This window comes from Macaca fascicularis, chromosome 12 (genome assembly GCF_037993035.2).
Source record: "Macaca fascicularis isolate 582-1 chromosome 12, T2T-MFA8v1.1".
Taxonomy (NCBI): domain Eukaryota; kingdom Metazoa; phylum Chordata; class Mammalia; order Primates; family Cercopithecidae; genus Macaca; species Macaca fascicularis.
In genome coordinates, this window is record NC_088386.1 from 87,073,151 (window position 1) to 87,087,638 (window position 14,488).

General features: G+C 39.3%; 1 protein-coding gene and 1 non-coding gene across 9 annotated transcripts in view; both read left to right on the forward strand.

The window, feature by feature from the left end:
- MYO1B (myosin IB) overlaps positions 1-14,488 on the forward strand; it is a 182,627-nt gene that overhangs the window by 122,193 nt on the left and 45,946 nt on the right. For all 8 annotated transcript variants that reach the window (XM_005573782.4, XM_045368338.2, XM_005573785.4 and 5 more), the window contains exons 10-13: positions 15-162; positions 441-559; positions 5,813-5,899; positions 6,495-6,560. In XM_005573782.4, coding sequence (XP_005573839.1) covers positions 15-162; positions 441-559; positions 5,813-5,899; positions 6,495-6,560 — 420 coding nt within the window. The remainder of the gene's footprint in view (positions 1-14; positions 163-440; positions 560-5,812; positions 5,900-6,494; positions 6,561-14,488) is intronic.
- On the forward strand, positions 7,225-7,331 carry LOC123568130 (U6 spliceosomal RNA). The gene has a single exon (XR_006691354.1). It is a non-coding gene; the product is annotated as a U6 spliceosomal RNA (small nuclear RNA).

Here is a 14,488-nt window from a genome sequence, read left to right on the forward strand (position 1 = left end):
TTTTCTCTCCCCAGAATGCCATGCAGATTGTGGGCTTTATGGATCATGAAGCTGAGTCTGTCTTGGCAGTGGTGGCAGCGGTGTTGAAACTGGGGAACATTGAGTTCAAGCCTGAATCTCGAGTGAATGGTCTAGATGAAAGCAAAATCAAAGATAAAAATGGTACATCCGCGGAGAATCAACTTTGTTTAAGAAACTTGCTTTGAACTTCTGCCCAGTTTTTAATGTAGAAAGTAAAACTTCTGCTTTGCATTGGTGTGAGAAAGCTTTCTAATGAAACTGAGCAGAAATAGAACTATGGCTAAGCTTTGTTTTTTGATGTATACATTTTATACTGATATGTTTGATTATGATTTAGAAAGAACATCCTAAGCCTTCAAAATTATTATTAGCAGCACGTGTACAGTCACTTTTTGTGTCCATCCCCCACCTTCCCACAGAGTTAAAAGAAATTTGTGAATTGACCGGCATTGATCAATCAGTTCTAGAACGAGCATTCAGTTTCCGAACAGTTGAAGCCAAACAGGAGAAAGTTTCAACTACACTGAATGTGGCTCAGGTGGGTGAAACATAATATACAGAAGAAAGTTTCTTAAAAGTCTGTGCTATTTTAATGTAAGTATAAACAAAGATTTTAGTTTACAGGCTGTTATCTCAATCATTGTACTATGTTCTAGGCATTGGCAGCAGAGCAGTAAACTAAACAGATAAGGATCCCTGCCCTCATGGAGCTTAAAATTCTGGTAGAGGGAATTAGATAATAATCAGTAGACATAAGAAATAAGTGCTGTAGCAAACTAGCCCATGGTAAGATCAGTGAGCTCCCTGGGCCAGGGAAGGAGACTCAAAGTGACGTGGGAGATGACTGGAGGGTTTTGAGCAGAACAGTGGCATGACTGCCTTGTATTTCAAAGGGTCACTCTGGCTGTGATGTGGAGAGCAGAGGGTCGGGGAAAAAGGAGTGAAAGCGAGGGACCTTCAAGGAGATGTGCACTAACCCAGAGAAGATGGTGGCTTGAACCAGGTAGTTGCAGTGGAGTCAGTGAGAAGTGGTCACATTGTGGATATTATTTGAGGGTAGAGGCAACAGGACTTGCTGGTGCTAGCTGGTTTAAGAGAAAGAGAACAATCAAGGGTGATTTAATGTTTTGGCCCAAGCAACTGCAAACATGGAGTTGTCATTTACTGATTTGGAGAAGACAGCGGGAGAAGACAGTTTTGTGGTCAAGTGGCCAAATTGGCCTCCCTGCCTTACTTCTTGAACCCCCTCTACCCTTGATATTGGCCAGTGAAGTCATTAGTCTTTCTAAGACACAAATCTGAGCTGCTGCCTTCTCTCCGTTTGCTTCAGGTTAAGTGGGTGGATGTTTGGATGGTTGCATGCCTGTGTACATACGTGTATACCCAGGCAGCTTCTGCAGCCCTTTCATTAAAACCCTTTGTGCTATGGCTTACACATTTTCCCACCAGTCAATGACTCAGACTGGAATTAAATTACTAACTTAGGACTTCCACTCAGGCCCACTTTGTCCAACTGTATTCTTGTTGTCTCATCCTCCTTATAACTATCCATAAAGCCTCCATAAATAGTAGGGTGGAGCCAGGCTTGCTCTCTGTTGCTGAACCAGCCTTTCCTACTATAATGCAAGAATGCCTTTGTGTCCTTAGCTTTCAACGTTGATATCTTATTTTAGGTGAGTTATTTTGGCTGTGGCAAATACCATAACTTTATATATATGGAAATTTGGTTTGTAGCAATCCTTTCCTAGCTATAGCCATTGCCTGTCCTTCCTCCTAAATTACTGCTTTTGCTGTCATATCTGTCTAAGTCATCCTCACTAATTCACAGTCAGATACGGAGTAGCTTACTTAATTAAGAAAATGCTGCTGAGAGCCTGTACAGCACAAGCCCACACATAGGCCATGAGTAGGGAAGTAAGGGATTAGGGAAGACCTCATGGAGACAATCAAAGGATTTAGATGTGTGAAGTATGGCTGAAAGGGCATATCAAAAAGAAAACATTGAGAAAAGCCAGGTTTGAGAACCTGGATTGATGAGGCTTGGCTACAGCTGTAGCTATGTGAAGGGATTCAGAGCAATGTGGCTGGAAAGGTGAAGTCTGCAGTCAGAGTGGCAAATCAAATCTGCAACAGTAATTCTTAAACTTGAACGTGCATCAAAATCACCTGGTGGTTTTGCAGACCTCACCCCCGGTGTTTGATTCAGTGGGTCTGGGGTAGGACTGAGGAATTTGCATTTCTTATAAATTGAGAGGTGACACTGCTGCTACTGTTGCTGCTGCTTCTGCTGCTGCTGCTTCTGCTGCTGCTGCTGGTCCAGGATCACATTTTGAGAGCCACTGAGTTTGGACATTTTCAGTAGCCAGAGTGGGAATTGTTAAGTCTGTAAGGAAGCCATGAAAAAGCCTGTATTGTTTAAGAAGGCCCTTTAGGAATATGTATATTTTGGGTCTTTTTAAAATTGTGTGTTTTAAAATTGTGTGTTTTACTCTTGCTTTTTTAATCATCCTTTATGGGAACCAGGCCCAGGTACCCTGACTTTCTAAGCTTATTTTAGGCACCTTACATCACTGAAGAAGACTTTCCACATTTTCTTAACCTTTGGCATAAAAGAATTTGGCTAGAGATCCTCAGCTATTCGGCTCGTTAGTCAACTGGGTTTTTTGTTTTGTTTTGTTTTGTTTTTTATGTAGTATTCAGAGTATCTGGTTCCACTGATCTATTGCCTGGGAGGTTTTGATTCCTCTGGAAAGTGATTCATTTTACTAGCCTTTCCTCATAGTTTCAATTCCTGGGCCCCAGCATCACCTTTATTGCCCCATGCCTCCTTTTCCCAAGGCGTTTAGACCTTTCTCTAGATAGGAGGACTAATACTGAAATAATAGAAACTCAAGACAAGAGTTTTTCAGCTTCTCCTAAACACTCTTTCCTTGGCTTCTGATGTCCTCTGAAATCTGATCCCACACAGCTTACCTCAATTTATTCCTTGCTAGTTCTCTGTTACCTGGTGCCTCTGCTCCTGCCTACCCATTGCCCCCCATGCCATGCTCATTCCTTCTGCCCATCTAAATGCTCTACCTGATTGTGCCCCATCCAAGGAGACTTCTTTGATCAAATAGGCCTCCTGAGACACCCCCCATCCCATCAGAACCCCCTTTTCTTTGCAGTTTGACACCTGCCCTCTGCTTGTTTCCTCTGTGTTAGTTTGATCTCCTTAGCTCACCTCTAAACTCCTGGAGGGTGGGCTCCATGTCTGTGCATCTCTGAGTCTCCACCTTGCTTGTCACTTGCCGTCCTGGACCATGCCTGTTGTTACTGTCCATGTCTGCAGCACATTCCACCTGGACTTTTCCTCTGTGAGTTTCATGCAGCTGCAGAAGTGCATGGTCTTTTCATAGTGTGCTTTGAAACTGAGATGGTGAATTAGTGCACTTTGAGTCTTCCTCATTTCTACACACCATATTAGTGGTCCTTAAGCGGGAATAGGCATTCCTTCCCTTACTGCTTTATAGGATATTGTTGTGGAGATTCGGTGGCATGAATCAGGCTCAGGAAGTCAGGGGCGGCACATTGGCAGCTAGGTGGCAAATTGGCAGCCCCTAAGGCCAGGTAAAGCGCAATATTTTTAGTTGACTAGAGGGTAGTATTTTCTTTGGTTTTGTTTGCTCTTTAAATTTTGAATTTGAGTGCCTTTAGCCTGGAATGCATCCTCTAACCCCGACAGAGAGAGCCATCATTTCCTGTTCATTTCTATCACACAGTCCCTGGAAGCATTTGAGTTTGAGACCCCTGGAATAAATATTGTTGAAGGAACCAAAGAAGATTAATATTGGCTGTTAATACACTTTAAAAAATATAAAGCAGTTTACCGGAAGAAGTTGTCACTGTTCAGTTGCTTATTGAAATAGTGGCTTGTTGAAAGTAGACAGCATATAACTAAAAAAGCTGGATGGCATTAACATAAAAAAGGGCTCATCAACAAATACATGGTGTTTTGAGATAACTTCAATTCATAAGAAGAAAAAGGAAAGGATTTGGAAATTATCTAGGCTCGTGAGGTAGTAATAGACGAAAAGGATAGAAAGCAATATAAGTACATCTGTAGACTGTGTACTAGGCATTATTCCAAGCACTTAAATGACCTATTTTAAGAAAGTAAAAACTAGAAGAAAGGATACTGGGGAAGGATGCATCTAAATTATATTCTGATTTCTCTGTTTGAGCATTTGACATGCATTTTCTACTATGGAAGCATTCCCTCCCTTGTTTGTTTGTTTGTTGCCAACTGCTAGGTATATTCTGTCACCCTAATTGGAGTAGGGAGGGAGGTTTGGAATTTGCATGGAAATGTCAGATGAAGGGAAAAGGTGTTATCTTCAGCTGTGTTATGTTGCCAGGGAAGTTAATGTGTTAATTAAAGTTGTTACATTTTATTTAGGAAGAAATGTAGAGAAAGTATTGCCACATAATATAACAAGTTGTGCTCTTCCTAAAATAAAAATGTACTGATTAATTTGAACAGTAATACCCAACTTTTTACTTACAAGCAGCAAAATACACATATATGGCCAACATGTTGAAAATAGAAACAAAATCTCAAGCTTTTTCTCTCCCAAGGCCAGTTCCTTGTTAGGCTACTGACACCCAACCTCTAGGCCTCCCCAGGATGCTGGTATTAAACATCTCATTAGTACTTACCTACTGTATGCTCTGGGCGCTTGGTACATTTAAGCGTGTTTAGATTCTGCTGTCCAAACCTGACTTCTCCAGCCTTTGGATTCCAAGAGTCATAGAGATGCATATGTCTTCTGCCTCTTTGTCAAGTAGTTCTGAATAGCTTTAAAAGTAGATAAGCACATAAGAAGGGGGTTATGTTCGTTCTATAACTTAAAAGAACGCATTGTGGAAGTTTTTTTTTTTAATACTCAAATGATTAGTGTGGCCAGGCGTGGTGGCTCATGCCTCTCTAATCCCAGCACTTTGGGAGGCTGAGGTGGGTGGATCACCTGAGGCCAGGAGTTCAAGACCAGTCTGGCTAACAAGGCGAAGCCCTGTACTAAAAATACAAAAATTAACTGGGCGTGGTGGCACATGCCTGTAGTCCCAGCTATTCAGGAGGCTGAGGCATGAAAATCCCTTGAACCCAGGAGGCGGAGGTTGCAGTGAGCTGAGATTGTGCTACTGCACTCCAGCCTGGGCAACAGAGTGAGACTCTGTCTCCAAAAACATTTAAAAATAAAAAAAAGATTGAGTGAAGAAAAAAAATTTACAGATTCCATCAGTCAAAGACATTTTAATATATCTCCTTTGAATTTCCATTTCTGTGTATAAGGGTTTTAAAAAATGTTATCATATTAAGTATACAGTTATTTAATTTTCACATTACATGAGCATTTCCATTTCATTACCTGATTTTCACAACCATCGCTCTCTGATGACTATGTAACATTACTCTCAGTGCATATTTCTCTTACTACCCCCTATTGTTGGACTTCTAAATTGCGTCTGATTCTTCTCTGTTCCATGACATTGAAATAAATATCTTTATGGTGAAAGTTTTTTGCAGTATTTAAAATTAGTTTCCTGGTTTGTGAAAAAGTGTAACTGTGTATAAACAATTTGCCTCATTCTCTTAACAACTTGATTGTTTATGGCACAGTAAAACTGGTTCTGCAAAGAAATGTGAAATAAAAGCGCTTTGAATTTTTTTTAAAAATATCTTTATGATTTTATTGAAAGTAAGCATTGTGGAATTGTGAGTGTTAAGTTTTGTTTATTTGTTTTTTAATAGGCTTATTATGCCCGTGATGCTCTGGCTAAAAACCTCTACAGCAGGTTGTTTTCGTGGTTGGTAAATCGAATCAATGAAAGCATTAAGGTACTGAATGTCTATGAGCAAAATCAGTTGTAATGTTATTCACAGTATAAACATTAAGTTGAATAAAGTTTAAATTTATAATCAAATAATTGATTACCACTTATAAAGATTATTCCTTAAAAAGAGTTTACCATGTATAAGATCGAAATTTGTCAGGGATTTCGTTTATTTTGTTTTGCCATGTGTGTTGCTTCTGACTGGTGAATAGTCGGATGGTCTTTGTGGAGTTACTCTGGAGGTCGGCGCCACAGGTTCTGGCCTGGCTCACCTGCTAACTAGTTGTACATACTTCACTGAAAAGGTCACTTTACTTCACTAGATCTTAATCTATTCATTATTAAAATGAAGGTGTTGGACTAGGTGATTTCGAAAGGCACCACTAATGCCTTCTTTAAATATATCACCTATTATTAAAATTTCTAAAAGTTCTATAGCAATGCCCCATCTCATAAGTTTTTTTAAAAAACAGCTAAATTACAGTTATTTTCTTACTTGAGAAGCATGATTAACTTGTAATATATATCTATGTTCCTTGGATGCTTGTAGTGTTATATTTCATGCCTTAATTAACCCTTTAATTTGAAACTTTCTTAAGGCACAAACAAAAGTGAGAAAGAAGGTCATGGGTGTTTTGGACATTTATGGCTTTGAGATTTTCGAGGTAAGATTTAAAAATTTTTTTGTGATGTCTTTAGTAAAGTGGAATGGTTGGAAATTAAATCCTGTCTTATATAGACATTATAAGTAACTGTAACTTTGAATCTACAAATAATCTTTGTGTAGATGCAACACACTATCACTTTGAATCTACCAAGTAATCTTTGTGTAGATGTAACAACATTTGGTTGTGTATTCCTGCATGTGTGCCAGAGAGAGAGAGAGTGTGTGTGAGTGTGTGTGTGTGTATGTGTGTTTGTGTTGTGTGTATGCTGAGAGCCAGCATTTTTGAGACAGTGCTGCTTAAAAAGAACTTGTATTAGTACCTGACTTGAAATTGCGTATTTAGATTTCTAACTGTGAGGCTTCCAGCAAGCTACATGAGTATGGCTGTGGCCGTTTGTGTGTTGTTTAGAAAGTGTGGTAGGTTGGTGCCATAAAGAAAGCCACAGGAGGGCTGGACACAGGTTCTGGCCTGGCCAGGGCTGGTCATTTCATCTGTGAGACTCGGGGAAAGAGGGTTTGGATTAGGTGACTTGTTGAGTCTCATCACTGTGATCTTATGATAATGAACTCTGCTGCAGAGGTTGAAATAATTTCTGCTGAAGCTCATAGTGAATTTTTAAAATGATTCTATGCTTGTTACAGATTAAGTATTTAAACCATTTGTGTTGGTTGAGCAACACATATACCTAAAATTAGAATGATATAGGGAAGATGAGCATGGCCCCTGAAAAAAGTGGTTTGGAAAATAAAATAATCATTATGTACTTGTGTTAGAATTTCCTTTTTGCCCCCTTGCTAACTTTGACATTTAGAAGGAGTTTTAAGGATCTATTAAAACATTTATTCTCACTTTTAGGAGTGGCATTTTAGTTTGGTTCAGGGAAATAAGAAGTAGATCAGGCTCCTCATTTCTTAATTCTCCCCCACAAGTAAGATTTGTGAATTTCTTTAAGGAACCAGGCTCTGCCCAGAATGTTCCCAAAGAATTTACATGTTCTAGAAAATTAGGGTCACAGAATCACAGAAAAAAACATCAGATCATTCCTTTCACCTAAACCAGACCTTGCTAGCGAATGCCTTTTTCTTAGTATGTTCTCCCTCAATCGTATTCTATATTTAATAGTTAATGGTAAGTACTAATTGAGGGCCCACTCTTTGTAAGCATTGTGGCAAGTGGTGTGTGTATTGTCTGATTTACTTTTCAAAACAGCCTCATGATGTAGCTGTTATTATTACGAATCCCATTTTACAGATGAGAAAGTAAAGCTCCCCAGGTCAAGTAACTCCCCAGGGTTATACAGCTACTTAGTGGCAGACTCAGCACCTAAACTCCAGGCCCTTTCAATATTTTCATTTATTGCTTTTCTTTCTTACTAAGATTGAGACCAGGGGCACTTCCTCACCTTTCTTCCCAAAGTAACAGGTTCCCCAGTATCTGGAAGTAAAAAAGAAATAAATATGGTAAGTCTCTTGACTCCCCTATTTCTCCACCCTCATCATCACTCCAAGCTCCTGGCCAGCATTGGGTGCCTTCCTAGATGGAAGTGTGCGTGCTGGTGGCTGTCCGACACCATGGGGTCCCCAGAACAGAGTTCTGCAACACAGCGTCTGCTTGTATTGTTGCCCATTTAGCAGAATCTACAAAGGAAAGCTAACAATTCCTTGGTAGAAAGGGAAGAATTTGAGGTTTCTGAGTTAAGAGAAATGCTTGAGTACACTCAGAAATGACTGCCAAAATTAATTTCTTTCTAGTGAAACCTCGGGTTACTGTCACTAAATGGGCAGAGTGCCAAAGTCATTCTTTACAGTTGGCAGGGAAAAGGACTTACTACCTAACACATTGCTGTGCTGATATAGATTTAAATGGTTTCACGAGCAGGGGAGATGGTAAGCAGAGATTTCACTGGAAAGTTAGATTAAGAAGATACATTCAATGACATTTCTAAAGTCAAAGAAACTGATTTTGTTTTAATTTTGCTAGAAAAAGATTATTGATCTTAAGCTAATGGGCAAGGGCTTAGTATCATGTCACAACACATGGAAACTTTAAAAAAATAGGTTAATGAGATTATGATGGGATATCTAGTTAACTTTGTCTTCAGGTAGGTCCTAAGATCTAATTAGCCCTGGGAAAAGAAATGCCAAACACTCAAAGGAAACTGAGTTATCACTCATAAACAATTTGAGTCATTTCTCAAGTATTTATTGAGTTACCAGATAAGTAGTAAACATAACTAAGGTATTCTTTGTCTGCATGGCTTTTAGAGTCTTGGCCCTAACATTGAGAGTCTCTTGTTGCCAGAGGACACATCCTATCAGGTAGAAAAGGCTAATCAGGAAACTATATTATGTTTTAAAAGTTTGTTTGCTACAGACCTAATCAGAACAGAAGTCAGATGTTCCTGTCTAAACATCCTTTAACTTGGTGCTGGGTGAAATACCCTATACCCTTCAGCAGTCCAAGAATATTTTTCACTTCTGGTTAATTCAAGTTTCTCTCCGTACCTGTCTTGCTGAATGTGTCCTCCTTCTGCAAGTTATACCATCATTTTTCTCAACACTGTTTCAACTAGACTTAACTTCAGTTTATGAAAATGCCTACATTATATTTCCTTTTTTGTGTGTGTGTGTGTGTGTGTGTGTGTGTGTGTGATGAAGTCTTGCTCTGTCGCCAGGCTAGAGTGCAGTGGCGCAATCTCAGCTCACTACAACCTCTGCCTCCCGGGTTCAAGTGATTTTCCTGCAACACCACCGCCCAGCTAATTTTTGTATTTTCAGTAGAGACAGGGTTTCACCATGTTGGCCAGGCTGGTCTCGGTCTTTTGACCTTGTGATCCACCCGCCTCAGCCTCCCAAAGTGCAGGGATCACAGGCATGAGCCACCGCGCCCGCCTGGCTGCCTGCGTTATATTTCTAAATATTCTTCCTTTCTTCAGAGGATTACTCTATTTCAGTGATTCTCAGAGAGCTGTGCATTGGCATCACCTGGTGAACTTTTGCAAATTCAGATGTCTAGGCTGTACCCAGAGCAATTATATCAATCTCTGGAGATGGGGCCGCAGCAGCAATATTTTTAAAGCTCTGAGGTGATTCCAGTGTGCACTCAAGGTTGAGATCAAATGCTCTATTAGACAGAAATCTCTGGAGTAAACTGCAAATTCCAAGCATGTGGTGTTCATGCTGCTTGGCCACTGTATGGAACACCCTTGTAAAACAATGGGCCTCACCTACTGTTCATCTGGGCGCAGTGGCTCACACCTGGAATCCCAGCACTTTGGGACGCCAGCGCAGTGAAACCCTGTCTCTACTAAAAATACAAAATTAGCTGGGCGTGGTGGCTTGTGCCTGTAGTCCCAGCTACTTGGGAGGCTGAGGCAGGAAAATCGCTTGAACCTGGGAGGCGGTTTTCACTCCATTTAAACAGAACTTTCAGCCAAGGCCAAATCCAATCAGTTATATGTCTATAGCAAATCTTTTAATAGCCATCAAATTATAAAACGTTAACTTTCCTTCTCCATGCAGTAAATACTTTTTCTTTTTTTCCCCCCAGTTCCTTGAGAGAATCAAGATTCGTTTTTCATTATATTTAATTGTTCCCTCCATTTTCCTTTCTAAGGCCTCTCAGATTAATCTTCAGTTTTGATTTTTAATAACTTTTTTAAAATAAATAAATTTATTTGTGGGGAGGTTAGATTAGAGGTTTGGTTGGTGATTTTTAGGTACTTTCACCTGCTTTTTAATACAGAGTTACAGAAGTTTTTTTTCTTCATTTAATAAATTATTCACATACATTCCCAGATGACAGTCTATATTTTCCTGGATTCTCAGTGATGTTAGAACACATGGAGACATCAGGAAGCTCAGAGTATTAGGAAACCAAGAAAATTAAGAACTTAAAAGTACCGCAAGTTGAAGTACGAGGGGTCAGACAGAGTATGGAAGAAGACTCAGATCCACATCAAGGCAAAAATGAAAATTTCTGTGATATTTTCCACCCACGTGAAAAGAAACTGCTGGAGTATAAATAACATTTATTTTTTTCTTTGTTCTGTTGTTCTTCAGTTGACTGTAGGAATTAAGAGTTCTGCCTTTTAGAATACCCTGGGCATCTCTTTAAAAACTGGACAGTAAAGAGAGAGACTTTTTAAAAAAAAATGCATCTAATTGTCCCATGGCCCCACCGTTCCCATGAAAATGCCTTTTTTAGCTGAGCTGGTGGAAACCTTTCATTCCCTGTGGTCTGTCTCTAAACGGAAGAGGGAAACTGATGCATTAAACCATGGGTTGATGACACATGGATTTGACTGCAAAACATTCCAGTACCAGCTGGAAGTGCTGCCTGGCTGGCCACATGTGATCCGATGTCAATCTGGAAAACAGATCAGTGGAACAATGATACCAAAAATAAGGTGAAGTGAATTAAAATTCATAGAGGAAAAAAAATCTAGCTGTACACCCTGGTAGAACAGAAGACCAACTTCCCAAAGGAAGAAAATTATAATGCAAATACTCCAATTCCACACATTTATGTTTGGACATTCTTATAACTGAAAAGACCGTCTCTGATTTCTGAGCAATATTTATAGCATATCCATAAAAGAACTGCTATTCTTTTTTTTTAAAAAAAGATGCTAAGTTAAAAAGTAAGTTGAGCAATCTACATTGATTTCAGCTCGTTTTCTACATACTTATCTGACAGGTATTAAAACTGGCAGATATTTTACTAGGAAAATCTGATTGGTCATTAGTGTTCTGTAGACCAAAGCAGGCAGTAGTAGCTGATTATTTCACCTTTCATTCAGTGGAGCTAGTTTAACACAGGCAAAGTGCTAATTACTTTCAATTATGGACTCCTTATTTATCTTGTCCTCATAAACCTCACTGAAAGGGACCCATATATGGTAAGAGTATGATAGGCTAGATGCAATGATTATTTCAAATAAAAAAATCTAATGGGCAGCAGTCATTGTTGCCTGGTAGGTTCACCTCATGATTATAAGATTTGTTTTCTAAATTGTTTTTGAAAGAAATTCTGACTGTGGTCAGCACCTTCTACTCTAGTTTCTTGCCTTCATTTGGTCCTTCTTATGCTAGAAAGCTTATAATTGAAGAGGAAGGAAACAATTTAAAGTAGATTTAGAAAGGAAAGTGATGACAACTGCTGTGATTTGTAAAAGAAAGAAAGAAAGATGGATGGATGGATCGATAGATCAAACTGTGTGAATAGCCAGCAATCCCTGAATTCCAGAGCTGGGCACCCATCCCCATGTGTCAGTCTCGTGAATCAAAGTCTTATAGTGTATCTTTTATAGATATGCTGTAAATATTTCTCAGAAATCACAGACCATCTTTTCAGTTATAAGAATGCCCAAACTGGCCGGGTGCGGTGGCTCAAGCCTGTAATCCCAGCACTTTGGGAGGCCGAGACGGGCGGATCACGAGGTCAGGAGATCGAGACCATCCTGGCTAACACGGTGAAACCCCGTCTCTACTAAAAAATACAAAAAACTAGCCGGGCGAGGTGGCGGGCGCCTGTAGTCCCAGCTACTCGGGAGGCTGAGGCAGGAGAATGGCGTAAACCCGGGAGGCGGAGCTTGCAGTGAGCTGAGATCCGGCCACTGCACTCCAGCCTGGGCGACAGAGCTAGACTCCGTCTCAGAAAAAAAAAAAAAAAAAAGCCCAAACTTGGCATGGTGGCTCACTCATAATCCCAGCACTTTGGGAGGCCAAGGCAGGCAGATCACAAGGTCAGGAGTTCAAGACTAGCCTGACCAACATGGAGAAACCCCATCTTAACTAAAAATACAATTAGCCAGGCATGGTGGCACTCTCCTGTAGTCCCAGCTACTTGGGAGGCTGAGGCAGGAGAATCACTTGAACCTGGGAGACGGAGGTTGCAGTGAGCCAAGATCATGCCACTACACTCCAGCCTGGGCAACAGCGAGACTCTATCAAAAAAAAAAAAAAAAAAATTTCAAACTTAAATGTGTGGAATAATTGGAATATTTGGATTATAATTTTCTTCCTTTGTGAAGTAGGACTTCTGTTCTATCTAATAATATGTGTGTATTTCTTCCAGGTATAAAAAGTTGTTAGATGAAATTTTAAGATATTTAAGAAGAGCACTATAACATCGTTTTTCTTAAAATTTGTTGTTTTTTAGTATATACCTGGAAGAAAAAATGTTAAGGGAAATTTTCTAAACCTTTAGCTAGTCATTCAATTTTGTAAATGTCTAAAAAGGAGACTATTTCATATTAAATGGTTTTCTCATATATTTTGAGGATTTTTTAATACATTCTAAGAAAAGCAGTTCTTGTTTTGGAGCCTATTTCTTGACACTGAGATATTTAAAAATGGACTGTGGTTAAGTGCATTATATTTTCCTGTAGGAACAGCATTATAATCATAAGCTGTCAAAGGCTTTAACACCAAATAAATCTTTGCAAGGACCAGCAGCATATTTTGTAACAATAATATAGCTCAACTTCCCTAAAATAGTGATGTACACTCAAAATCCTATAACTTTTATTAAAGGTATTGACTCATTTATTATGCAGGAGACTTACCGGATGTAAAAATATAGAAACCCCCAAGCCAGCATGTTATATTCAAAATCTGACCTCAAATGAAAGTGCTGAACTATAAGAAACACTAATATGTAATTAACAGTATTTTTTTTGCTCAGATAAATCATGGTCTTTGTGTTTGGACTACTCACTGTTTCTAATACGTTATATTCACCCGCAGACTCCTTCCCATTTCTGTGTCCCAAATACAGAGGGACAGAGCTGCCCCTTCTATTTACTGTCTTCCTTTCAATATTTATTGTTTTTAAAGAGCCTAAGAGTTTTAAAAATATCTGTCTTCCTTAAAGAGTATAAAATATCATCAGCCTCCTGTGTTGCTAAGGAGAATATACAAAGTGGCTAGTATTTTTGATACATCTTAAATAATTTATATTGGAGAGTTTATGATTGATACTTGTGAGTATAAACGAGTTATGAACCGACTGGGAATATGATTTCCTGGGTTTTTTTTGTTGTTGTTTGTTTGTTTTGATGTTGAAAGGATGAACTCAAAGTCTAGAATTCTTAAAAGAAGCCCCAGCGTTTAAAATTTGGTTATATTATATACTTCTAAACAAAGTAAGTGCTCACTATCCCAATCTATAGTTGGTAACTATAGCGTGAAATAGCAGAGAACAGACACCTTGCTGTTTTGCCTTTGTTCTCTGAAGCAGCCTCAGCTTCATTTAGGGAGGTTATGTAATGGAAAGCCAGAAGGTACTTGTTTGAAGATGTTTCTAAGTTTTAGTTTTATTCCTTAGTCTTCAGAGATAAATGTGGGTAAGACAGTAGAGAAAAATTGCATGCTTGGAGCATGGGTGGAAAACTGGAGAGAGGAGATGAGTCATTCCTGGGGCAAGTTCCTGCCCACTTCCTCTTCTGGAGGCTTTGATTCATGAGCCTGACACATGGGAGAGGGCCTGGCTCAGGGATTGCTGGCTATTCACACAGTTCTTGACAAACCAAAAAAGTCTGTGAATATAAAGTTGCTTTGGGGCCTTCATATTCATCTGGTGGTTTCTAGTGTCAGTTTCGCTATTTTATGAAGGAGAGGGGGCCCAGGTTGAAAACCAGGTATTAATTTAATACTCGTATTAATGGAGAAATGTGTTAGACATATACAAGTTGGAGTTCTATGAACTGCTACCAGGCTATTCGTTAATTTTCTGCAGATTATTGATTATTCCTTAAATTTTTGCAAGTTTTTAATCATATGTGAAGTCCCATTTTCCTCCACATTTGAACAGTGCCATCAACTTCAGCTTAGATCACAAGAGAGGTGTGTGTCTTTAGCCTTCACTTTGAACAGTAATGGTCATCTGGGTGACCCATGATGTGATGTGTTTTGGAGACTTTG